The following is a 24,720-nucleotide window of genomic DNA, read 5'->3' as shown; positions in this document are numbered from 1 at the left end:
TGGGTATCTCTCAAGGGCTCTCCTTCCCTTCAGTATTTCTCACTATTCCCATTTTCCTTCTACTTACATGGAATTGCCATTCTTAAATTTAAATTAATTAACTAACACATTTATTTGGCTGCACCAGGTCTTAGTTGTGGCACGTGCAGAATCTTCATTTCATCATGCTGGGTCTTTGGTTGTGGCATGCAAACTCTAGCTGCAGCATGCAGGATCTAGTTCCCCGACCAGGGAAGGAACCTAGGCCCCCTGCATTGGGAATGCAGAGTCTTAGCCACTTCACCACCAAGGAAGCACCTGCCATTTTTAAATTTAACACCTCATTTTCATCACTTGTTCATGTCAGTTCCTTGAAATGTTATTGTCCATAAACCTTGACATATATTTTCATAACAGAAGCAGAAGCTAAAACATGTAGACACCACACAATTTAATCCAACGGGTATTTAAACAGTATTAAGTAAGAATTCAGTTGCCAACTTACTGGATATTATACATTATTAAATGTCTATTTTATTTCCATGATCTGAAACTGACTTCTCACTCAAGAAAAGGGATTCATTTCTATGCATTTATGTCTTTCTTTGATGAAAACAGAAGAAAAGTTTCCTCTTTGACAAAACTGTCCCAGGGGAAAAAAACAAACACTTTCCAAATTAGAGCACAAGTCTTCCTTAAATGTCAGTGTGTGGTAAATAAAAAATGGTAGCAGTCTTTTAAATTTCATAAAAGCTAGTTAAGATGGTGTTTTTTGCCGTTTTGCAGATGGTCCATCTGAATTAGTTCTGTTATCAGTGTTATTTTCATCTTCTGAATCATCTTCATCATCACCTTTTAAAACAAATATTTGTTGTATGACAATATGTTCAGTGGTTGAAAGAAATATAGATAGCTAAAATGGTTGATAATGAGATCATTTCACTTCAGGGATTAATAAAACAATGCACATATCAAATTAGCAATATGTACAGTTAAAAAGACTGCAGAAATTATGATTAAAACCTTTCCCTTCTATCACCTTTTTTTGGAGATATAATTCATACACCATAAAATTCACTTTCAAAGTGTACAGATTATTGATTTAGATAGTCACTAGGTTATAAAACCATCATCACTAATTCTAGAATACATTTCATCTTCCAAGAAAGAAATCTCATACCAATTAGCAGTCACTTCCCCTTCCTGGGTTGGGAAGATCCAATGGAGAAGGGTTAGGCTACCCACTCCAATATTCTTGGGATTTCTTTGTGGCTCAGTTGGTAAAGAATCCAACTGCATTGCCGGAGACCTGGATTCTATCCCTGGGTTGGGAAGATCCCCTGGAGAAGGGAAAGGGTACCCACTCCAGTATTCTGGCCTGGAGAATCCCATGGACTGTATAGTCCATGTTGTTGCAAAGAGTCGGACACAACTGAGTGACTTTCACTTTCGCTTCCCATTCCCCTTAGCCTTTGGCGATCACTAATCTACTTTTCTCATTTAACTTATATGCAGAGTGTATCATGAGAAATGCTAGGCTGGATGAAGCACAAGCTGGAATCAAGACTGCTGGGAGAAATATCAATAACCTCAGATACGCAGATGACACCACCCTTATAGCAGAAGAGAAGAGGAACTAAAGAGCCTCTTGATGAAGGTGAAATAGGAGAGTGAAAAAGCTGGCTTAAAACTCAACATTCAAAAAATGAAGATCATGGCATCCAGTCCCATCACTCCATGACAAATAGATGAGGAAACAATGTAAAGTGAGACTTTAATTTCTTGGGCTCCAAAATCACTGCAGATGATGACTGCAGCCGTGAAATTAAAAGATGCTTGTTCCTTGGAAGGAAAGCTATGACAAACCTAGACAGCATATTAAAAAGCAGAGACATCACTTTGACAACAAGGTCTATATAGTCAAAGCGATGGTTTTTCCAGTAGTCATGTATGGATGTAAGAGTTATAAAGAAGGCTGAGTGTCAAAGAATTGATGCTTTTCATTGTGGTGTTGGAGAAGACTCTTGAGAGTCCCTTGGACTGCAAGATATGAAACCAGTCAATCCTAAAGGAAATCAACCCTGAATATTCATTGGAAGGACTGATGCTAGGCTCCAATACTCTGGCCACCTGATGCGAAGAGCTGACTCATTGGAAAAGACCCTGATACTGGGAAAGATAGAAGGCAGGAGGAGAAGGGGACAACAGAGGATGAGATGGTTGGATGGCATCATCGACTCAATGGACATGAATTTGATAAAATTCCAGGAGTTGGTGATGGACAGGGAGGCCTGGCGTGCTTCGGTCCAAGGAGTCGCAAAGAGTTGGACACGAGTGAGCGATTGAAAAACAACAAAAGTCTATTTTCTTACCCCTCAGCTTTGTCTGTTCTGGACATTTCATATAAATGAATCAAAATATATGGCCTTTTGTGTCTGCCTTCTTTCACTTATGCTTTCAAAGTTCATTCACATTGTATAGCATTTATCAATACTTCGTTCCTTTTTGTTGCTGAGGAATATTCCACTGTATGGATGGATACACATTTTGTATACCCACTCATAAGATGATGGATATTTGTGTTATTTCTACTTTTTAGCTATTATCAATGATGCAGCTATGAACACATGCGCATTTGTTTTTATGGGAACATTTTTCCAGCTGTCTTGGGAGAACTTGGAGTGGAACTAAGAATCTCTAGGACTAGAATTGTTGGGTCGAATGATAATTTTACATTTAACTTTTCTGAGGAACTATCAAAGTGTTTTCCAAAGAAGGTACCCCATTTTACGTTTCCACCAGCAACGTATGAGGGCTCCAATTTCTTCACATCCTAGTCAAAACACGTGTTACTGTTCTTTATAGCCTTCCTGGTGGGTATGACACGCTATGTTATTGTGGCTTTGATTCGCCTTTCTCTAAAAGCCAGTGATGTTCAGCATCATGTGCTTATTGGCCATTTGTATATCTTATTTGGAGCACTGTCTCTTCAAGTTTTCTGCACACCTGGCAACTGGATTGTCTTTTTTGGTCACTATGATGATAATTTTTTCAACTGAAGTATAGCTGACCCACAACACTGTTAGTACCAGGTGTACACCACCATGACTCAGTATTTCTGTACATACAAAATGATCGCCATTTGTCATTTTAGTATTGCATTCTATCACTTTTGTAATATTTACATTTAAAAAATTTTGTACTTGTTAATTGAGATATGATTTATATAAGATAAAATTCATCATTTTAATCTCTATCACTTTTTTTTTTCCTGGGCTGCACCACAGGGCATGAGGGATCTTAGTTCCCCAACCAGGGATCAAACCCGTGCTTCCTGCAGTGGAAGCATATAGTCTTAACCAGTGGACCGCCAGGGAAGTCCCTCTACCATTTTCAACAAAGGAAGTTCAAGCTGAAACACTTTGGGGACTTTGTTAAACATACAAAAGCATGTCCTCTTGTATGAAGATATTACTGACCCACTATTAGCAGAAAAGGTAGAAGTTATTTTTCCAGCAAGCCATTTTTTAAATGGCTCCATCTATACTTGTCCTTATTCCAATGACAGCATTTTCAACAGTTTAGAGAGGATCTTTTGGAGCCAAGAACCAGGACCTCATGCTAATGGAAACAATCTACTGTTTGAAATTCACATAATATTCTGAGTTGGTTCCATCATATTATCTGGCACTATCAAGATGTAAACAAGATGGAAAGAAAAGGAAAGTACAGTACAGTTTAAGCTCCTCTACAGAGGAGTTACACCTTCATGATCACAGCCTTGTCATGGTGAAGGGGCTTGCGTTATTCAATGAAGCTGCAAGCCATGCTGCACAGTGCCACCCAAGATGGATGTGTCATAGTGAAGAATTCTGATAAAACATGGTCCACTGGAGAAGGAAATGCCAATCCACTCCAGTATTCTTGCCCAGAGAACCCCATGGACAGTATGAAAAGGCAAAAAGATGACACTTGAAGGCAATTACTAATAGCCCCAGAAAGAATGAAGCAGCTGGGCTAAAGCGGGAATGATGCTCAGCTGTGGATGTGTCTGGTGGTGAAAGTAAAGTCTGATGTTGTAAAGAACAATATTGTATAGAAACCAGGAATGTTTGGAAGGTAAACTGGACACAGTCAAGTAGGAAATGACAAGAGTGAACATCGACATTTTAGGAATCAGGAACTAAAATGGACGGGAATGGGTGAATTTAATTCAGATGACCATTATATCTACTACTGTGGTCAAGAATCCTTTGGAAAGAAATGAAGTAGCCCTCATAGTCAACAAAAGAGTCTGAAATGCAGTACTTGGGTGCAATCTCAAAAACGACAGAATGCTCTCGGTTCGTTTCCAAGGCAAACCAGTCAACATCACAGTAATCCAAGTCGATGTCTCAACCACTGATGCTGAAGAAGCTAAAGTTGACTGGTTGTATGAAGACCTACAACTTCTAGAACTAATATCAAAAATGATGTCCTTTTCATCATAGGGGACTGGAATGTAAAAGCAGGAAGTCAAGAGATACCTGGAGAAACAGGCAAGTTTGGCCTTGGAGTACAAAATGAAGCAGGGCAAAGGTTAAGAGTACTGTCAAGAGAACATGCTGGTCGTAGCAAACACCTTTTTCCAATACCCCAAGAGATGCCTCTACACATGGACATCACTATATGGTCAATACTGAAATCAGACTGATTATGTTCTTTGCAACTTTAGATGGAGAAGCTCCACACAGTCATGATCTGGAGCTGACTGTGGCTCATATCATAAACTCCTTATTATAAAATTCATGCTTAAATGGAAGAAAGTAGGGAAAAATCACTAGGCCATTCAAGTATGACCTATATGAAATCCCTTATGATTATACAGTGGAGGTGACAAATAGATTCAAGCAATGAGATTTGCAGACAGAGTGCCTGAAGAACTATGGATGGAGGTTTGTGACACTGTGCAGTAGGCAGTGACCAAAACCATTCCAAAGTAAAAGGAAAATGCAAGAAGGTAAAGTGGTTGTCCAAGGAGGCTTTACAAAGAGCTGAGGAAAGAAGACAGGTGAAAAGCAAGGGAGAAAGAGAAAGATATACCCTTCTGAATGCAGAGTTCCAAAGAATATTAAGGAGAGATAAGAAAGCCTTCTTAATGAACAATGCAAAGAAACAGAAAATAACAGAATGGGAAAGACAGATCTCTTCAAGAAAATTGGAGACACCAAGGGAACATTTCATGCAAAGATGGGCACGATAAAAGGACAGAAATGATAAGGACCTAACAGAAGCAGAAGAGATTAAGAGGTGGCAAGACTACACAGAAGAACTATACAAGAAAAGTTTTAATGACACGGATAACTACAATGGTGTGGTCACTCACCTAGAGCTGGATATCCTGGAGTCAAGTGGACCTTAGGACTACGAACAAACCTAATGGAGGTGATGAAACTCCAGCTGAGCTATTTAGAATCCTAAAAGATGATGCTGTTTGACATGTCAGCAAATCTGGAAAACTCAGCAGTGGCCAGAGAACTGGAAAAAGTCAGTTTTTATTCCAATCCCAAAACCGTATGCGGGTCAAGAAGCAACAGTTAGAACTAGACAGGAAACAACAAACTTGTTCAAAATTGGGAAGGGAGTACATCAAAGCTATATATTGTCACTCTGCTTATTCCAAGCTGGAGAAAGCACAAGCTGGAATCAAGAGTGCCAGGAGAAATATCAATAACATCAGATACACAAATAACAGGACCTTAATAGCAGAAAGTGAAGAGGAACTAAAGAGACTCTTGATGAAGCTGAGAGGAGAGTGAAGAAGCTGGCTTAAAACTCAACACTCAAAGACAAAGATCATGGCACCTAGTCCCATCACTTCATGACAAATAGAAGGGGAAAAAGTGGAAGCAGTGACAGATTTTATTTTCTTGGGCTCCAAAATCACTGCAGACAGTGACTGTAGCCATGAAATTAAGACACTTGATCCTTGGAAGGAAACCTATGACAAACCTAGACAGTGTATTAAAAGCAGAGACATCACTCTGATGACAAAAGTCTGTATAGTCAAAGCTATGGTTTTTCCAGTAGTCATGTAGAGATGTGAGGGTTGGTCCATAAAGAAGGCTGAGTGCCGAAGAATTGATGCTTTTGAACTGTGGTACTGGAGAAGACTCTTGAGGGTCCCTTGGATGACAAGGAGATGAAATCTGTTAATCCTAAAGGAAATCAACCCTGAATATTCATTGGATGGACTGATGCTGAAGCTGAAGCTCCAATAATTTGGCCACCTGATGTAAAGAGCTGACTCACTGGAAAAGACTGCTGCTAGGAAAGATTGAGGGCAGAAGGAGAAGGGGGAGACAAAGGATGAGATGGCTGGATGGCACTGCAGTTTAAATGTACATGAATTTGAGCAAACTCTGGGAGACAGAGAAGGACAGAGAAGCCTGGTGTGCTACAGTCCATGGAGTTGCAGCGTTGGACACAACTGAGTGACTGAACCTCAACAACGACAACAGGGGAAGTAACCCCTAATTCCAATATTTAGTTCTTAGGTTCTTCACCTCAGGGTATTCAAGACAAGACTTAAGAATACAGTTAAATTTTCCATTTCTGCTTTCAAACTGCACCTACCACATTGGGAAATGAAAGGAGTGCCTGACAGTGAAGCCTTTTTCATCTGAAATCTATTCCAATCTTCAGAACCTGTTCCTATTCTGTAATAGATGGCAGTCTTCCAAACATATTTGTAAATTCACACCTGGGAAAATTCCTTTCCATCCATCTAAGCCCAGCTTAGAAGTCATGCTCTCTCTGAAGCCTTCTTGGGTTCTCCAGGTTTGCAATAGTTACAGAGAAGTCTAGGGTCATTCCTTCTACTCTTTAATGTTTGTCTGTCTAACCTCCCACAGAGTTCCACAAGAACAGGAACTGAGTCGCATTCACTTCATTCTTTCTCCAGAGTTCAGCCCAGGGACTGGCACAGGGCCGTAGGCGTTCAGTACTTTTTTGTGTGACATAAATGAAAAGAGAATCGTGAAAAGCAGTCCTGCTAAATGAGTCCAGGTACCGCCCAAATTTGGCGAAAACAGCTAAAATTTTTAATTTGGAATTCTTCCCCCAAGGCTCACCTTCTCCAAGTTTGTCGCTCTACACAGGTTCCCTGAGGAAATTTCTCCCACTTTGGGCGCCCCTGCCCGCCCTCCTGTCGCTCCCAGAACCGTCTCAGAGCTCACCGTCCAAGGCCTCGTCGGGAGCCGCCGTCACCCGGTCCTGTGCTTCCTGCTGTAGCTGAGAGCCGAAGAGCTCAGTCACCAGCTCCCTCATCTGAGCCACACCGGACAACAAGCTCTGGAAAGGGTCGGTGACGCCCGGCGCCTCACAGGGCACCCGTAGCTGCTGTCGCCGCCCTTCCAGTCCGATGTACTCGCCCAACAGCTCCATAGCGACCGCTACGCTTCAGGAGCGCGCCACAATGAGGCGCCACCGGAAACGGAAACCAGCCCGCCGCGGGCGCAGGCGCGGAGAAGGGACAGGCTTGACTTCCGATTGTCGGAAGTCGCTCCTCCCCCTTCCTTCGCTCCCTGTCTTTGGGATTGGTGTCTGGCACCGTGGCCCCGCCTCCTCCGGCCCCGCCCCTCGCGGACGCTTTTCCCGCCTCCGCCGGGGCTGATCGGCGGTCCGGGTGACAGTTGAGGATGGCCGGAGCCGAGGAGCCAGCTGGGCGACAGTCGGAGTTGGAGCCCGTGGTATCGTTGGTCGATGTACTTGAGGAGGACGAGGAGCTGGAGAATGAGGCTTGCGCCGTCCTGGGCGGCAGTGACTCGGAGAAGTGCTCCTACTCGCAGGTGGGCGCGCGGCCCGGGCCTCGCCTCCCCCAGGCTCCCCTCAACCTCCCTTTGCCCACCCGCCTTACCCTCTCTTTTCCCGCCGGCCGCGGCCGGCACCCCGTGGTGGTCCGGCTCAGCTGTTGGTCGTAGGAGTCCCCATCCCAGGCCCAGGTGCCCTTTTACCCTTAGTCTCCTGAGCCCCCATCCTAACCTGTGGCCAGCAGGACGCCCCTCCTTTCTCGATTTTCCTCTCTCCGGCCCCCGACGTTTCTCCGGTTTTGGCCCCGGAGCGGCTGCTCTTTCCTTCCTTCCTCGTCTCTTGGTGCCCCTGCCGCTTTTCACCAAACCAACCCCGTGACCTTTCACATCCTGAGTATTTTTGTCCCTACTTTTCCCATCCTCAGAGTATTTGCTGGGTACTAAACGGGAGAGTCAAAGCAGAGTTAAAGGAGAGGGCTCTGAATTTGAAAATCTCTCCGCGTAGGCTGGACTCCTGGACAGCTGGTTCCTCTGCAATTTAGTTTGACAAGTGCTAGCTGGTTTTTTGGCGAGAGGAAGCAAGTACCACGTCTGTCTGCAGTCGGCCCCCCAGGGGGATAGACCGGAACCCGAACAGCTGTTGGCACTGTCTAAGGAAAGGGGAGGAGAGGAGGAGAGATGGCATTCGGAAAATGGTGGGAACAAGGACTGAAGGGGGTGTGACGTAGTGTTTGGTGACTCATTCTGTTTCTAGGTTCAAAAATGGAGAAAGGTGGTAGAAGAAAACTAATGAGAGATAATGCTTGATAGGAAGAAGAGGTTGCCTTCCAGGCCGGTGGAGTGGAACATTGCAGGATGGGGAGAGAGACGTGGGGTCTTTATGTGGTGTGGCCTGAGATCACAATACCAGTTGTCATCAATGACCAGTTGAGTTTACACTGCACAGTGGTTAGATTTTTTTTTTTAATACACCTGGTATCAGAGGTATTTAGTGTTGGCTGATATTTTAAAACCTTTGGTCGCCACTGAAACAACTTTTTCTCTTTTTGCCTTTTTTAAAAAAGTCTGTACGTTATTTTTGAAACGTACTTAGATTTTTAAAACAGACTTCCTTAAAATTTTTTTTTGTATTGTTGTAAAATATGTGGAAAAGTGCAGAAACCACGTATAAGTCTTGGGAAAGCAAAACCGAAAACACCAGCAGGTGTGTACCACCCAGATCAAGAGATAGAACATTACCAGCATCACAGAAGCTTTCCTGGGACTCCCTTCTTCCCGGAAGATGGCAGCCATTATCAAGATTTGCTTTTCTTTCAACTTTTTATTTTGAAACATTTAAAGTCTACAGTTAAAATGAAAGAATAATATTATGAACATCTGTGTATCTTCACATATATTCACTTTTTAACATTTTACCACATTTGTTTTATCTTTTACTTCTTCACTGTAATATACTTTGGTTTTTTTTCCCGAACCAGTTGAAAATAAATTTCAGACCATGACACTTCAACTCTAAATATGTCAGCATACATCTTAAAATCAAAGGGATTCATTTAATACATTGGTGTTCTCTTTGGTGGAATCACAAGCATATTCCAAAATTAAAGTATGATTATTCCTTACATAAGCTTACACACATTCTCCTGTATTTTCATGTGTTAAAATAGTTAAGTAGACTGGCTTATTCACAGCTGACTGAAAATGTTAAGTTCTATCACTTTGAGAAAAAGTTATATGAAACGTGTATGAAACCTGCAACCATGTTTTGGGATTCTGTTGTATATGCTTTTTTATTAGTCTCAGTGGCTTTTACAGGAAGATCTTGACCACAGATAATCTGATTTCAGTTATGTCTCAGATCGTAGTATGGGCATTAGGTCGCTCTGCCAATGTCTCATCAGTTTTCTGTCTTTTTCCATTTTGGGGCTGTCTTTTAGGGTTCAGTAAAGAGACAAGCACTGTATGCCTGCAGTACCTGCACTCCAGAGGGAGAAGAACCAGCAGGAATTTGCCTGGCTTGCAGTTATGAATGTCATGGAAGTCATAAACTATTTGAGCTGTACACAAAAAGGTAAAATGGTCAGAGATAGATGCTAGATGGTTTTCAAATATTTAGATTCTTTTCCAGTTGCACTTTTTTTCTTAATCATGTTTTTGCATTCAAAGTAGTTGTGCCCTGGTAAAATTTAATGCAACTGTTTTATATAATATAATCGGAAAGAACAGTTTTTCCAGGGGACCTTTTAAAATATAATTATGGGGCAAACTCAGACCACTCCTGCTATTCTGTCACTGTTTTATGTGTGTGTGTGAGAGATACAGATATTTGTCTTTATGCATGTTAATTTCTTGGAGAAGGAAATGGCAGTCCACTCCAGTATTCTTACCTGGACAATTCCATGGACAGGGGAGCCTGGTGGGCAACGGTCCATGGGATCGCAAAGAGTCAGACACGACTGGGCACACAGCACACACATGTTAATTTATAGAATTATTAAATATTTTATTGTAATATGCTTGGGAAAGTTGCGGGTTGGATACATGAACAACAACCAAGTCCAATTTTTAGGTCCTAGAAGCCAGTTGAAAGGGAAGAGGCTATGATATGAATGTAAAGAGTAGTCTTTAAATTTAGAAGAAAAATTAAAATTGGCTTTTCCTCCTTTCTTTCAGAAATTTTCGTTGTGATTGCGGAAACAGCAAGTTTAAAAATTTGGAATGCAAATTATTTCCTGTAAGTAAGCACAGCAAACGATAAATGCATGAAAAGTAGCTAAGATTGGTATTTGTCCTAGGGGATAAAAACCAAGAATTTTCAAAAAGGAAGTTCTGTGCTTCTTCTTTGCAAATGAGCAAATCAGTGTTAGACTGTACCCCATTTATTTATTTGTTGGAAAGCTAAGTAACCTGTTCAGAGTCTACCTATAGATTGTAATTAATATGAAAGGCTTTGGGGGTAGTGTTCTAAAGTGATTCAAGTTCAGTTGTGTTGATTGTGCTCATGCTCTAAGGCTTTTTAAAGAAAAGGGTATGACTTTTAAAACTGAATAAATAAAACTGGGCAGTAATGAGCATGGGCTTTTGCAAAAGTTTTTCACTGCTTTTTGGATAATAAAGACTATCTTCTACAATAACTTTCAGTGAAATGCCAAAAATGAAACAGAAAATAAGGGACTTTACTGTATTCAATCCTAATTACTAAAGTTATCGTGCTCTTTCCCTCCTTATTTTTAGACAACTTCTTTGCCTACTTTTCACCTCCTAGTAATTTGGGGGCTTTAACTATCATAGCTGGGCATTAAGAAATATCTTGAAATTCTAGACCAGTGTCAGCTTCCATAGATTGATAGTTAATATTTGTGATTCATTCTCCCCCAATTGGTACAAAGAAGGTATAGAAAATAAATTTTATTTTTTCCTTGTATCCTGGAGAAAGTGTTAACTTTATAGGATGAATTTTTTCCCCTTGTACTTTGAAGACTAGCTTCCAGGGGAGGGGGTGGTACAGATATTTAGTGCACAAATTTATTGAATGCATAAATTCCATGATGCATGAAATTATAAAGTTAGGCCATGTTTTATATTGAAATTAATATCTTTCAGGACAAAGCAAAGATAAATTCTGGCAATAAGTACAATAACAACTTTTTTGGATTGTACTGCATTTGCAAGAGACCTTACCCTGATCCTGAAGATGAGGTAAGAGATTTGGAGGTCAGCACCAGGACTGTGTCATCTCCAGCCTTCACTCCCCAGCCTCTTGTCATATTTGGCCCTTTAGCTGTTCAGCAGGGATTTGGGGATTGTGAAAGTATTCTAGATTTATCCCTTCTTTTGACTCTGACCTAAAGCTACAAGTAGTACAGAGCCCAACTATTTTTCTATTTCTTACCTCATGAGAAATATTGGACAGGACTTTATCAAGGCCAGAACTTTTTTCCTTCTTCCCTCTCTTTGCCTGCCTATTTGCTCCTTTTCTCTGAATACTTTCCAGAAAAATGACCTTCAACTTCTCGCATTCCTGCAAGGAGAGAAAATAGGGTGCACAAACTGGATTCTCTTAAAAACTTCAATTAGAGGTGTATGCAAAATTTTAAAAGAATTTTTATTCTTCCTCATTCCTGTACCTTCTTACCTCCTAGACATAACGACTGTTAACACTTTTGGTGTATATATTTTCAGACCTTTTTCTGTGCACATATAAGTGAGTGAATGTGTACTTTAATTTCTAGTTTCCTTTTCTTTTGACAAAGGCAAAATTCTGTAATTCACTGTGCAACTTGCTACAATTCACATTACCTCCCTGGGCCTGGGTTTATGTGTAAAATGAAAATATATTACTTATTCATAAAGTTTTGTGGGAATCAGATCGTAAGTAACTGATACGAAAGTTTTGATAATTACTCACAAAGTGCTTATCTCAATGTAATCCTTTTGTAACCCCAGTTCATGGAGAAAGAACTTCTTTGACCCCTTGAATTGCTGTTTCTCCATGTCTCCTTGACTTTTGCATGTGGATAGTGGCCTTACAGAATTGGTAGAGAATTATTTAATATCTGATTCTAGTGTGTGCCAGATTTACTTTGATATTCCAGAGTTCATTGTCAGTCAGTTCAGTCGCTCAGTCATGCCTGACTCTTTGCAACCCCATGGACTGCAGCACTCTGGGCTTCCCTGGAGAAGGGAATGGCAGTGTTCTTGTCTTGAGAACCCCATGAATTCACTGTAATCATTAATAAACAAATTGCTTTTCTATGTTAGATTCCAGATGAGATGATCCAGTGTATAGTCTGTGAAGATTGGTTCCATGGAAGGGTGAGAAGAGCTTTGACCTTTTAATCCCATTGTCTTTACAAAAAGAAAATATCTTGTCTTTTTTTTTTTTTTTAATATTTATTTATTTGGCTGAGTCTGATCTTAGTTGTGGCATATGGAATCTACTTTCCTAACCAGGGACTGAACCGAAGCCCTTGGCATTGGAAACAGAGTCTTAGCCACTGGGTCACCAGGGAAGTCCCCCCAAAATCTTGTCTTTTGGAATTAAATTATATTTCACATTATCACTACCCTTCTAAAAAATACTATAGCGATATGATCAATGTACTGTTGGCAATATTTTATAAAATAATGAACTTTTTGGACAACTTGGTGATCACAAGGAAAATAACTTGGTTTTCTGTGTTCACAGCATCTTGGCGCCATTCCTCCTGAGAGTGGGGATTTCCAAGAGATGGTGTGCCAGGCTTGCATGAAGCGCTGTTCTTTCTTGTGGGCTTACGCTGCACAGCTGGCAGGTAAGAGTCTCTGTGGAGTTGCCATGCCTCCTTCAGTACAGTACAAATCAGTACAATTTGTTCAGTAAGTTGTAGCTACTATGTTTTTCACTGTGTACTTTTACTTTATTTTATGGGGTTTATTTTTAAACTTTTTATTTTGTACCGGGGAATGGCTAACAAACAATGCTGTGATAGTTTCAGGTGAACAGCAAAGGGACTCAGCCATACGTATACATGTATCCATTCTTCCCCAAACTCTCCTTCCATCCAGGCTGCCACATAACATTGAACAGAGTTCCATTTTTAAGGGACTCTGAGGTATAGAAAAAAGTATAAAGTATAAGATCTGTTCCTTCTCCACAAGGTGCTTATAGATAGATTGGGTGACTGCCAAGAACCAATTTGTACTTAAATGGCATGATGCAGAATATGGATGAGACCAGAATTGGAGAAAATGGAGAAAGCAGTTTTTAAGGGGATTTTGAAAGATAACAGAACCCAAACAAGTTGTTCTTAGATATAAGACATGCTACTGGTCGAGGGGGAGGTGGTGACGGTTTGCCATCTAATGCTTTTACTGTACTCTGAGAAATTGACCCAAACCACTAATTAGTAATGAATGTTCTTGAGTATGAAATACTTTATTTTACTCTTAATATTATATGTGTTTATTTTTTAAATGGTAGTACTTCATAGTATCTGTTGTTCCAGCCTCATAATTTTTTGCCCTTCTCACCTTTAGGGAGCACTTCACCATACAAACCTCAAGCAGCATATCCTGCGTTTTTGTTTTGTCTCCAAGTTCTTGTACTTGGTGTGTCCTCTTTCTGTTCATATGCTTTTTTCTGTGTGTGTGTTTTTTAAAAATTTATTTATTTTTAATTGAAGGATAATTGCTTTATAATTACTGTGTTGGTTTATACCATACATCAGCACAAATCAGCCTGTTCATATCCTTTTCAATTACGTCTCACTTTCTGCTGGACCTGAATCTTTTTCTCATTCACTGGATTTTCTTAACCCTTCCCCTCTGCCCCTTCTTCATTTCCTTCCCTGTCAGCAGATGGCCTCATTTCCTAATAAACTGAAAAGCCATCCTGCAGTGTGAGTTCCCTTGTCATTTCTCTGTTCTCTGTTATTTCTGTCCCTGCAAGCGTCCTTTCTAATTTCCTCCTCGCATAAAGAAAAGCTGTTGTCTTTGCAAAACTACCCTTCTCCTGTGTTTGCAGCTAAATCTCTTCCTATTGCCTCTTGCTTCTTTGGTGTCCTTGGGTCTTTAACATCTATAGTATTTTCCTTTCTCATTTACATATAAAATGTTTAAATAGTGATTGATATATTTTTTTTAGCTCTTTTTTCCAGATGGTTTTTTTTCTGTTCTTGGTTCACATTTTGTTTTTTACTAGAGTGTAATTACTTGACAGTGTTGTGTTAATTTCTGCTATACAGTGAAGAGTGTCAGCTGAGTGCCTCTGCAGTGTATGTTGCACATGCATGCATACTCAGTTGCTCAGTCATGTCCGACTCTTTGTGACCCCACAGACTGTAGCCTGCCAGGCTTTGTTCATGGGATTTTCCAGGCAAGAATATTGGAGTGGGTTGCCAGTTCCTCCTCCAGGGGATCTTCCTGACCCAGGGATTGAACCTGCATCTCCTGCATCTCGTGCATTGGCAGACAGATTCTTTACCACTGAGCCACATATATCCCTTCCCTCTTGAACCCACCCTTCCCACTAGTGATTGATATTTTTAAATTTTCTGTTATTTGACACTTTAGAATAGGCAGGCATAACCTAAAAAAGTGTTATTTCCTTTCTCATTATTCCAGAGATTAAGGTTAACTCTCTCCTTTTCCAGATTCTGAAGTATTTTTTAATCAAACTAAGTGATTTCATTGTCTCACTGGTGTGGATGTGTGTGTGTGTGTGTGTGTGTGTTTTCATTGAACCTACAGTAACAAAAGTAACTACTGAAGATGATGGGTTGGTGCTGAATGTTGATGGAGTAGGTGATCAAGAAGTTATCAAAACTGAAAATGGAGCTCATCAAGATAATGCCCTCGAAGAGGATGTTCCAGAACATGGAAAGGCTATTGTGAAGGAAGTTAAAGCAGAGCAGACAAACGAACCATGTACCAGCTCTAGTTCTGAATCTGATCTCCAGGTAACAAAATGAAATCTGAGCTGTAAAAGAAATAAAACTTGAGCAAAATTAATTCTGTAAGCTATGTAGCTTTGGATTTCAGTTGTACCTTTTGCCTAAAAGAAATTCTTTTACAAAATCTAAACTTTGAAAACGATGATGGTTTAAAATACACACTTCAAAACTTAATTTCAGAAAGCATTTCAGAATCAACATCTCAACACAGAATCACAGTCTGGCTGCAAACTTGAGGAGCTTAAAGCTAAGCAGTTTATAAAGAAAGACACTGCCACCTATTGGCCCCTGAACTGGAGGAGCAAGTTGTGTACCTGCAAAGACTGTATGGTAAGTAGCAGATCATGTTCAGCATCAAGTGTTTTGTGGACAGATGCCTAAAATAAGAACACCTGGAAAGTTTATTTATGAAATTGATATTAGAGTATAGGGAACGTAAGTTTTTTTTTTTTAATGTTAAGCAAATTTATGAATTAGTGTTTGCAGTCTGAATGTTTATGGAAGCAATTAAGAACGATGCAGTACTTCTTATTTATCTTCATTTCAGTGGAAAATAGCTTTTCTATATCATAGAATTACTTGGAAACACAAATTTCTTGAAAGTTACAGTAAGTTGGTTTTTAAATAAAAATCTCTTAGATCTTACAGCATCCACTGGAAGTTGGGAGATTTCTAAGAGAAATTTGGGCAGAAAGAATAAATCCTTCAAGCAACTCTGCTGAAAGGCTGGGGGTTTTCTGGATATTAGAAAACTTAAACAAATTTTTGGTGATTCTCATGAGGTCGACTTTCTGAGAATGACATACAGTTCTAATGGGGAAAACTGGTTTTATTTTTTAAAGAAAATGTATGGCGATCTAGATGTCCTGTTCCTGACAGATGAATATGACACAGTTCTGGCTTATGAAAACAAAGGCAAGGTTGACCAGGCAACTGACAGGAGAGACCCTCTAATGGACACGCTTAATAGCATGAACAGAGTCCAGCAAGTGGAACTTATTTGTGGTAAATATTGTTTGTGAAAATTCATAAAGTTCATGAAGTTTCCTTTACCATTAAAAAAATTATATAGAAGGAGGACAACTAAAAATGGTTTAAATTTGGAATTATATAGTAAGCCTCACTTATACTTGCTTGATTGTAACATTGCTGAGTATTTAGCTACTATTTCCATTGAGTCAGGGTTAAATGCTAGAATAATTGCATGCTTGAGAAACCATAGCATGCTATTTTGATTAAGGGTAGATGTATAAGTACAGAATAAGAGGAAATCAATTTCTTTTTCCATCCATTGAAACAGTTTTCATTGAACATTACATGCCATCTTTTTGACAGTTGTTGAGATGCTTCAGTGGTTCACAGGAAACCCACTAGAGGGGAAAATATTCCCAAACCCTTAATTGCAGGCTTTTACATTTTTTCCCCCAGCATGCCCAACTTATTTTCATGATTTCTGTCCTAGACAGTTTCTACTTTTGTACCCCTTTTTTGACAATGGTTATTTCTGTCTTGTACATGTAACTATTTGATTAATTTCCTTTTGCCTTTATTAGACTAAAAGCTTTTTGGGGATAGAGTCTATAACTTGAGGGATATAACCCTCAAGTTCCCATGTATATAATATAATTTATTAAGTGAGATGAGTTTTAAAACTTAATGTTTGACAAGTCCAAGATACTTGAGCAATAGAATTATAGACAGATGGGAAACCTTTTAAAAAATTCTCAGCTGTAGCGACAGATTTTATTTTCTTGGGCTCCAAAATCACTACAGACAGGGTCTGCAGCCACAGAATTAAAAGACGCTTGCTCCTTGGCAGAAAAGCTATTACAGATCTAGATAGCATATTTCAAAGTGGAGACTTGACTTTGCTGACAAAGGCCTATAGAGTCAAAGCTATGGTTTTTCCAGTAGTCACGTATGAATGTGAGAGTTAGACCATAAAGCAGGCTGAGTGCCAAAAGAATTGATGCTTTCGAATCATGGTGCTGGAGAAGACTTGAGAATCCCTTGGACTGTGAGGAGATCAAACCAGTCAATCCTAAAGGAAATCAACCCTGAATATTCACTGGGAGGACTGATGCTGAAGCTGAAGCTCCAGTACTTTGGCCAGCTGATGCAAAGAGCCAACTCATTGGAAAAGACCCTGATGCTGGGAAAGACTGAGGGCAAGAGGAGAGATGGTTGGATGGCATCACTGACTCAATGGACATGAGTTTGAGCAAGCTCCGGGAGATAGTGAAGGACAGGGAAGCCTGCCATGCTGTAGTTCTTGGGGTTGCAAAGGGTTGGATAAGACATAGCGACTTAAACAACAGTCTTTTGGGGAGTGGGAGTATCTGTTCCTCGAGGGTTTATTTAATGAAAGAGGGTTCCCAGATGTCAAAGTGAGGGAATTGGGGAGAAATTGAGAACAAATCTGTATGCAGATTTCACTTGAAGAAAAATAGATTAAACTATTAAAATACTCAAATGTTAATGGTCAGGAAATCTTTTGTTCCTAAATGCAAATGGATTGTCTGAAGTTTGTGTCCTTGTCCTTTGCTTTGTTGTTTTGATTTAGAATACAATGACTTGAAGACTGAACTTAAAGACTATCTCAAGAGATTTGCTGATGAAGGCACAGTAAGTAGTTAACGAATTTTAATCATAGCCCTGTATGTTTTGAATAAAGTTTCTTTTTTTTTGAAGTGCAGTTGATTTACAGATTTATTGTTACTTTCAAGTGTACAGCATAATAATTCAATATTTTTATAGGTTATACTCCTTTTAAAATCATTATAAAATATTAGCTATATTCCCTTGGTGTGTGTGTTTGTGTGTATATACATACAACATCTTTTTTAACCATTCATCTCTTGATGGACACTTAGGGTGCTTCCATATCTTGGTTATTATAAATAATGCTGCTCTGAACATTGAGGTGCATGTATCTTTTTGAATTAGTGTTTTTGTTTTCTTTGTATATATACCTGTGTGCTGTGCTGTGCTGTGTCGCTCAGTTGTGTCCAACTCTTTGAGACCCCATGGACTGTAACTGGCCAGGCTCCTGCGTCCCTGGGGATTCTCCAGGCAAGAATGCTGGAGAGGGTTGCCATGCCCTCCTCCAGGGTGTCTTCCCAACCCAGGTATCAAACCCAGGTCTTCTGCATTGCAGGCAGATTCTTTACTGTCTAAGCCACCAGGGAAACCTGGATATATACCTAGAAGTAATTGACTGGATCATATGGTGGTTCTGTTTCTTTTTTTGAGGGGCCTCCATACTATTTTCCATAGATCATTTTCTCTGATGAAAAAGATGACTGAGAGCATAGTACAGGCAGAGGGAAGGGAGATGAACAGTAGTGAAACACCACCAGACCAGCCACATTAGGAGTCCTGCCCGAGCCTCCAGATGAGGGATGGAATGGCCACCCAGGATCCTGAGAGAGCAGTTGTAGCTTAGGAGGGGCCATTGGATTGGCCATACTGATTCCCCCAGTCCTGATCATCCAGCAGGATTCCTTGGAGGAGGAAACCAAAATGACCAGTCAGGAAAAAAATTTAAGCCAGACCTCTTTTCTATGATTTGGGGTTCTGTAGTTTAGAATAAAAGAACTTGATAATTGGGGGCTAAAATATTTGTCTTGCTGGTTAGGACAGTCTAACAACTTTTAAGAGCGACACTAACTCTTAATGTGCAATCTTTTTTTTTTTTTAATTCGTTTATTTATTGATTTGGCTCTTGTCAGTCTGAGTTGTGATATACAACTTTAGTTGAAGCAGGGCAACTTTTGTCTAGTTTCAGCACGTGGGCTTAGATGCCCACGTGGGCATGTGGATCTAGTTCCTTGACCAGGGATCAAACCCACATCCCCTGCATTGGAAGGTGAATTCTTAACCACTGTAGGGTTAACATTGTAGGGACCACTAGGGGAGTCCCTACAATGTCTAATCTTTTAAAATAGTTCTCCAGATGAATTTTCAAATACTTTCTAACTCTTTACTACTCATATGTGTTTATGATGGGATTTTTTTCTAAAATACTTTTCTATCTTCGAAAGGGAGATATAAAATAAAACTTAACTTTTCTCTTCACGGCCTACAGTTGTCCTTCTAGACAGTAAATGTTCTGCTCTGCTACCGCCAGACAGACTAACGCAGTCAGACCTGGATCTGACAGACACTTAGGACATGCCCTGAGACTTGCTTTCTTGGGAGAAGTCTTTGCAGGCCGAGTGCTTTCTCATCAACGTGGGAAGGACTTGTAGCTGCCTGGATGGCTGGCACTGCTGCCTTGCGGCAGAATGAATTGTGGAGTCTGAGGGTAAAGAGCCTTCTGAGATGGTTTGCTCGTTTTTAGAGAATGTTCCTCATTGTCCCTGTGGATGTCCTTTTGTGTCCCAGCAGCTCTTACCTGTCAGTTATTCTCATTTCTGTGGCAGAAGCTGTCCTCTGCTTAACGCAGCCTCCGCCTTCTCGCACTGGAGCTCCAGGCGTCCACAGGTGTAACTGTTTGAGCTTGGCACTGTCAGTGGCCGTTCCAGGCCTCCCAGCTGTGTCAGTCAGCAGTGTCAGCGCGTGCACTTGTGCCTCTGCTTCTGTGTAGTGTGTGATTGCTGTGCTCATTACTGATTTTGTTTCACACACACTTAAAATCACGCACAAGAAAAAAGTAGGTGTGGTGTCTTTTGCTTTTCACATTTGAAACAATTTTATCCAGAGTATTCACACCTGTCTTCAACATATGGATCTTTGTTATCACTGGAGCCATTCTTAATGAGTCTGAGGTAATTTTTAAATCCTATGTGATGGTTTGAAAGACAGAAAAAATATTTTTTATCGTTTGTTTTCAACATTACTAACTAGATCTTTACAAACAAACACCTTAAGTTGTCATAAAGCTTGTCTGCTTTGGTTGTGTTTGTCCATAATATGGTCTATTTTTCGTTTGTTTCCTTTTTTTCTTTTTCATAATAAGGTCTGGATGTTGTCAAATAATGGCCTGCCCTTTATTTAATGTTTGTGTCTGACTTAAGACTTAGAAACTACACATTTTCTGAGACAAACCAATAAAATGATTTTACTATTGGACCCAAGTATTTTTAGGGCTTCTCCAGTGGCTCAGCAGTAAAGAACTGGCCTGCCAATATAGGAGATGTAGGTTCGATCCCTGGGTTGGGAAGATCACCTGGAGAAGGAAATGGCAACCCACTCCAGTATTCTTGCCTGGAGAATCCCATGGACAGAGGAGCCTGGCAGGCGACAGTCCATGGGGTCACAGAAGAGTTGGACACAACTTAGTGACTTAATAAACATACGTTCTTTAACATTTCTACTCTTTATGTTGGCTGTGACCATTTGAGGAGGTCTGGAAACTAAAAATGACACACTCTATAGTTTGTGGGCTCTTAAGTCTCCTCCTACTATATCCTTGCCAGAGAAATGGTTTCCTTGCATTGCCTTTCAGTGTGTAATGTCTGTGATCCAAGTAAGGGACAGAGGCTTCACGTCGGAACTCCCTGGTATCCTACCTGTTAGCGTTTGACAGTGGACATTCCTAAGCCCAGCCGCTCAGCGCTCTGAGCTGCGGTGGCCTCAGTGTGTGTTGGCCGTCTCCATCTTGAGTCTGTGAGGAGTTTTCATTCCCACTGGTTGACTTCCAGCTTATTGTCAGTGTCAGCTACCAGTCTGGCAGAATACTGACAAAATGTGAACTTTTTCAAGGATTAGTCAGTATCTTACCCCAATGAGTTATTCACATTGGCTTTGCCACTTGGGGATGTTTGTACTTTCACTTCTGGGGAGAGGAGGGGGAAGTTTTCACTTTACACACAAGTATTTGTCTTCTCTTTTCCTTCTCTTTCTCCTTCTTGGTCCCTGCATTCCAGTACTTTCTTTTTCTCTTTCTCTCTCCATACCCCACCTTTATTTCCTCATGATAATAAGAATGTGTTACAAAATTAAAAATCATGTTGGTAACAGTGTGCTGCCTTTGTAATTAAACATCTCATCAGGACTTCCCTGGTGGTCCAGTGGTTAAGACTCCTGTCTGAAAGCAGGAGACATGGGTCTGCCCCTGGTCAATCCCTGATCAGTCGGGGAACTAGGATCCTGATAAATAAGTAAACAATAAAAAGTAAAACCCACATCAACAAACCTGTCAATTGTGGCACAAACTCCCTCTTGGAATAAGCAGGAACTCCTTCTGGGTCATCCCGGTTTACTTTTTTAATCCATATTCCCCCTTATTTTCTTATTTTTAATATTCTATTTTGCTGATAATCATAAACACTCCTGTGTGATGCTCTAATCCTTTTTCCAATAAAATTCAAGATAAATTTCTCATTGTTATTGTATAACATGGATATTCCATTGACTGAGAGTAATGCTTCCATAGTTTTTGCCAATTATTTTTCTGTTTATATAGCAAATGTCTTTAATTTTGGACTCCTGAAAGAGAGAAGAGTTTTGAGGTTTCTTCTTTTTTTTTTCTCTTCAGTATAAAGGAGAGAGCACAAGTGTCAAAAAAGCCACCTTTGTTTGCTGGGGTGCTTGTGTGGAACTGAGGGACATCCCAGGACAGCCGTGTCCCGAGGGAGCACAGTGTCCTCCAGAGACCTCAGGGCCCTCGGTGTTCGTGCGGTTCTGTCACTGCTGTCTTCAGCTGACAGTGTTCATAGCCTACTCTGCACCAGGCAGGGCTTGCACAGGCATTACATCTCATCTGCTCTTCAAATGGTCCTGTTAGATGGCTACTGCTTTCATCTCTCCCTTTAAAAAAATATTATGTATTTGGCTGCATTGCATCTCAGTTGCATTATGCAGGATCTTTCCTTGCTGTGCATGGGCTCTCTAGCTGTGGTGCTCGGGCCTAGTGCTGGACAGTATGTGGAGTCTTAGTTCCTCGGCCAGGGATTGAACCCACATCCCCTGCACTGCAAGACAGATCCCTAACTACCGGGCCACATGGAAGTCCCCCTTTCATCTCATTTCAATGAGGAACCCGAGGGTGGCAGTGGAACCCACACTCAGCACTCCTAATCTTTGCTTTCCATCCACAGGTGGTTAAGAGAGAGGACATCCAGCAGTTCTTTGAAGAATTTCAGTCAAAAAAGAGAAGAAGAGTGGATGGGATGCAGTATTATTGCAGCTAGAAAGGAGTGCAGTGCCTTCTATCCAGGCAGAGGAAGACCCACTTCCTGTTCCAGGAATAAAAGAGGCCGCTTCCTCCTCCAACCTTGAGCTTCCTTCACTCTGCTTAACGACAGTAGCCACAATGTTTATGCCGATTTCACAACCAGCATTCTTCTTTCTGACTCAGCTAAATGCAACTCATTCCACAGACTTGAGCCCCCCAACCCCACCCCAGTCTAGCCAGGGTTATTTGTTCAGAACTTTCAAGAAGTTTGATTTGGTTTTGAGAAAGTAAACTCATCTTTTTTTACCCCCTTAATGATTTGTTCTTTTAACTCCCAAGTGTGTCTACTCTGCCGCAGCCTCTGTCTTCCAGGACCTGCTTTGAGGAGCGTTGCAGAAGCCCTCCTGTCAGCTCCACAGGTCCCCTCACCCCTCTGATCGTGGTGCCTTGGGTCAAAGCTTCCTCAAGCCTGGTCTGCTTCTCTCCCTTGTCCCTGTTTTCTGAGGTTTGGTCATGGCCTAGAAGGGACCTCAGAGCTTGCTTCATCTAGGCTGACCCTCTGGAGTTAGCCAGGACTGCAGCTTTTTGGTTTAGATGTGTGTCACAGGCAAGGAGGTTGACTGATGGCAGGACTGAGGAAGCCTACCTTTGTTACAAATTTTACTAATAAATTTAAAGTGGAAATGTCATTCACAAATCCACTGACTCTAGAATATTAGAATTTCAGTACTGTAGTGCTCACAGGGCTTCCTGGAGAAAATCTGCCATTATATCAAGACTAGTCCCTCTCTGCTGCCTAGAAAGTAGACCGGGCACTACCCTGTGAAATCTTGGTGGTTTACAAAGTCCTCTGAGTTTCTTTATATTATCAGGGATATTCATAAGCATATATTAAGAATAGACCTATTTTGATATTGTTCTGTTAAGAAAATGTTATTAGAAGCCCAGTAAATTATTTCCCCCTTAAATCTGTGCTGAAGAAAAAACATACTGGCTTAGCCTACTTGTAAGGAGCAGGGCCAGTGAGTGCCCTGTTTTGGGAGAAGCAGACTGGAGGAGATCCCAGACAAGGCCCCAGGCCGCGCAGATAGTGAGCTTTAAGTAAAAAATAGTCCCTAATGTCAGTCTGCCGCTGAGTCCCTAATAACTGTGAGATCTTCTTTTGAAGAACCTCATGGGGTGTTGTATAAAAGCCCATATTTGAGGGGATGTCCTTTCAGTTGGTTTGAAGTGTCTTTAAAGCCCCTCAGTCTGTGTGGAAAACACCTTTCAATAAACAAGAGCCCTCAGCTGCTCTCTCCCTCTGGAGGAGCATGGTCTTTCCTGATGGTAGATGACACACTTTGAGGTGTGTGACTATAAGCATTTGAGGCTTTGGGGCCACAAGTGTATATTAATATTTTGTGTGTGTCCAGCAGTCATAAGTACCCACCGATCCCTGAGTATGGTGAACTCGGCCTACAGAAGGCAAAGGCCTTCAAGAAAAAGTACAGTTCACGTTTTTCTGCCTCAGACCTCCTAATTACAGATCCCCAGGAAGAGTGATGTGTGGAGCGGGAAGATCTTGTGGCCACAGGAGAGGCGTGTGTGCTCTGAGCTGGCCTTGTGGAAGGCTGAAGTGGCCAGGGCCAGAGCTCCGGGCATCTCCGAGAGGGCCGCCACCCCCAGCTTGGGAGCGCTCTGTTCCAAGCCTGAGGATTTTTGAACCCCTCTCTACAAGGTGATACTAGTATACCAGTATGGCCTGAAAGGCTCTATCATCTCAGGCATATGATTTAACCACCAGAAAGTTTCTTCTTACGACAGGTCAGGACCAAGTCTCGGCATCACTGTGCAGCACAAGCAAACCCCCAGTGCTGAAGGGCTTGTTTTAGGAAAGGTACTGTTCCTCTCATGTTAACCAGAAAACCTCTTTTTTTTTTTGAAACCTGTTGTTCACAACTAGTTTTCTTATTGACTGTATTGGACCGTCTCTTCTTGTAGAGACTGATTTTGGCCAACGTGGCAGTTGATATTAATGCATGTTTTATGCAAAGTAAGAATACGATATTAGTTACTTTTAAGGAGTTCTGGCATTGTATGTGCATTTTTGTAGAATTGTTACTGGACTTATAATTACATACTTAACTCTAATCAGGTTTCTGTAAAAATTTAAATAAATCAATTCAAAATAGTGGCTTTCAGATGGTTTCTCGTCACATTTACATGTATGTGGCCTCCGTTTGCAGATGCAGGAACCATGTGAGCCCACGGCGGCAGCTCCAGTCGCCCTGGGGCCTGCTGTAGCGGAGGGGCTGCTCCTGTCTCCCCAGCACGACGTGGCCTGATCCCAGCACACGCACCCCAGATCTCAAGTCTTGCCAGCAGAGCTCCTTCACACACGGGTGCACACGCATAT

At 41.1% G+C, this 24,720-nt stretch overlaps 2 protein-coding genes across 2 annotated transcripts; one reads left to right on the top strand and one right to left on the bottom strand.

Annotated features, from left to right (window-relative positions):
• Positions 1 to 493: 493 nt before the first annotated feature.
• GON7 (GON7 subunit of KEOPS complex) lies at positions 494 to 7,461 on the bottom strand. The gene is made up of 2 exons (XM_086363164.1): positions 7,197 to 7,461; positions 494 to 831 (listed from the first exon to the last, which is right to left on the bottom strand). Exons 1-2 carry the CDS (start codon positions 7,402 to 7,404, stop codon positions 737 to 739), a joined length of 303 nt encoding a protein of 100 aa, XP_086219290.1. The 5' UTR covers positions 7,405 to 7,461; the 3' UTR covers positions 494 to 736.
• Positions 7,462 to 7,625: 164 nt separating this feature from the next.
• UBR7 (ubiquitin protein ligase E3 component n-recognin 7) lies at positions 7,626 to 24,495 on the top strand. The gene is made up of 11 exons (XM_086363160.1): positions 7,626 to 7,808; positions 9,707 to 9,840; positions 10,443 to 10,503; positions 11,373 to 11,468; positions 12,531 to 12,584; positions 12,958 to 13,063; positions 15,000 to 15,208; positions 15,383 to 15,532; positions 16,045 to 16,207; positions 17,766 to 17,827; positions 22,246 to 24,495. The coding sequence occupies exons 1-11, from the start codon at positions 7,659 to 7,661 to the stop codon at positions 22,336 to 22,338; spliced, it is 1,278 nt and encodes a 425-aa protein (XP_086219286.1). The 5' UTR covers positions 7,626 to 7,658; the 3' UTR covers positions 22,339 to 24,495.
• Positions 24,496 to 24,720: the final 225 nt, after the last annotated feature.

The sequence above is a fragment of the Bos grunniens genome, chromosome 21 (assembly GCF_055505025.1).
Source record: "Bos grunniens cultivar Pamir isolate PY7600 chromosome 21, Bosgru_T2T1.0, whole genome shotgun sequence".
Lineage (NCBI taxonomy): Eukaryota > Metazoa > Chordata > Mammalia > Artiodactyla > Bovidae > Bos > Bos grunniens.
Note: the sequence above shows the minus strand (reverse complement) of the source record. Positions and strands in the feature narration are given on the sequence as shown.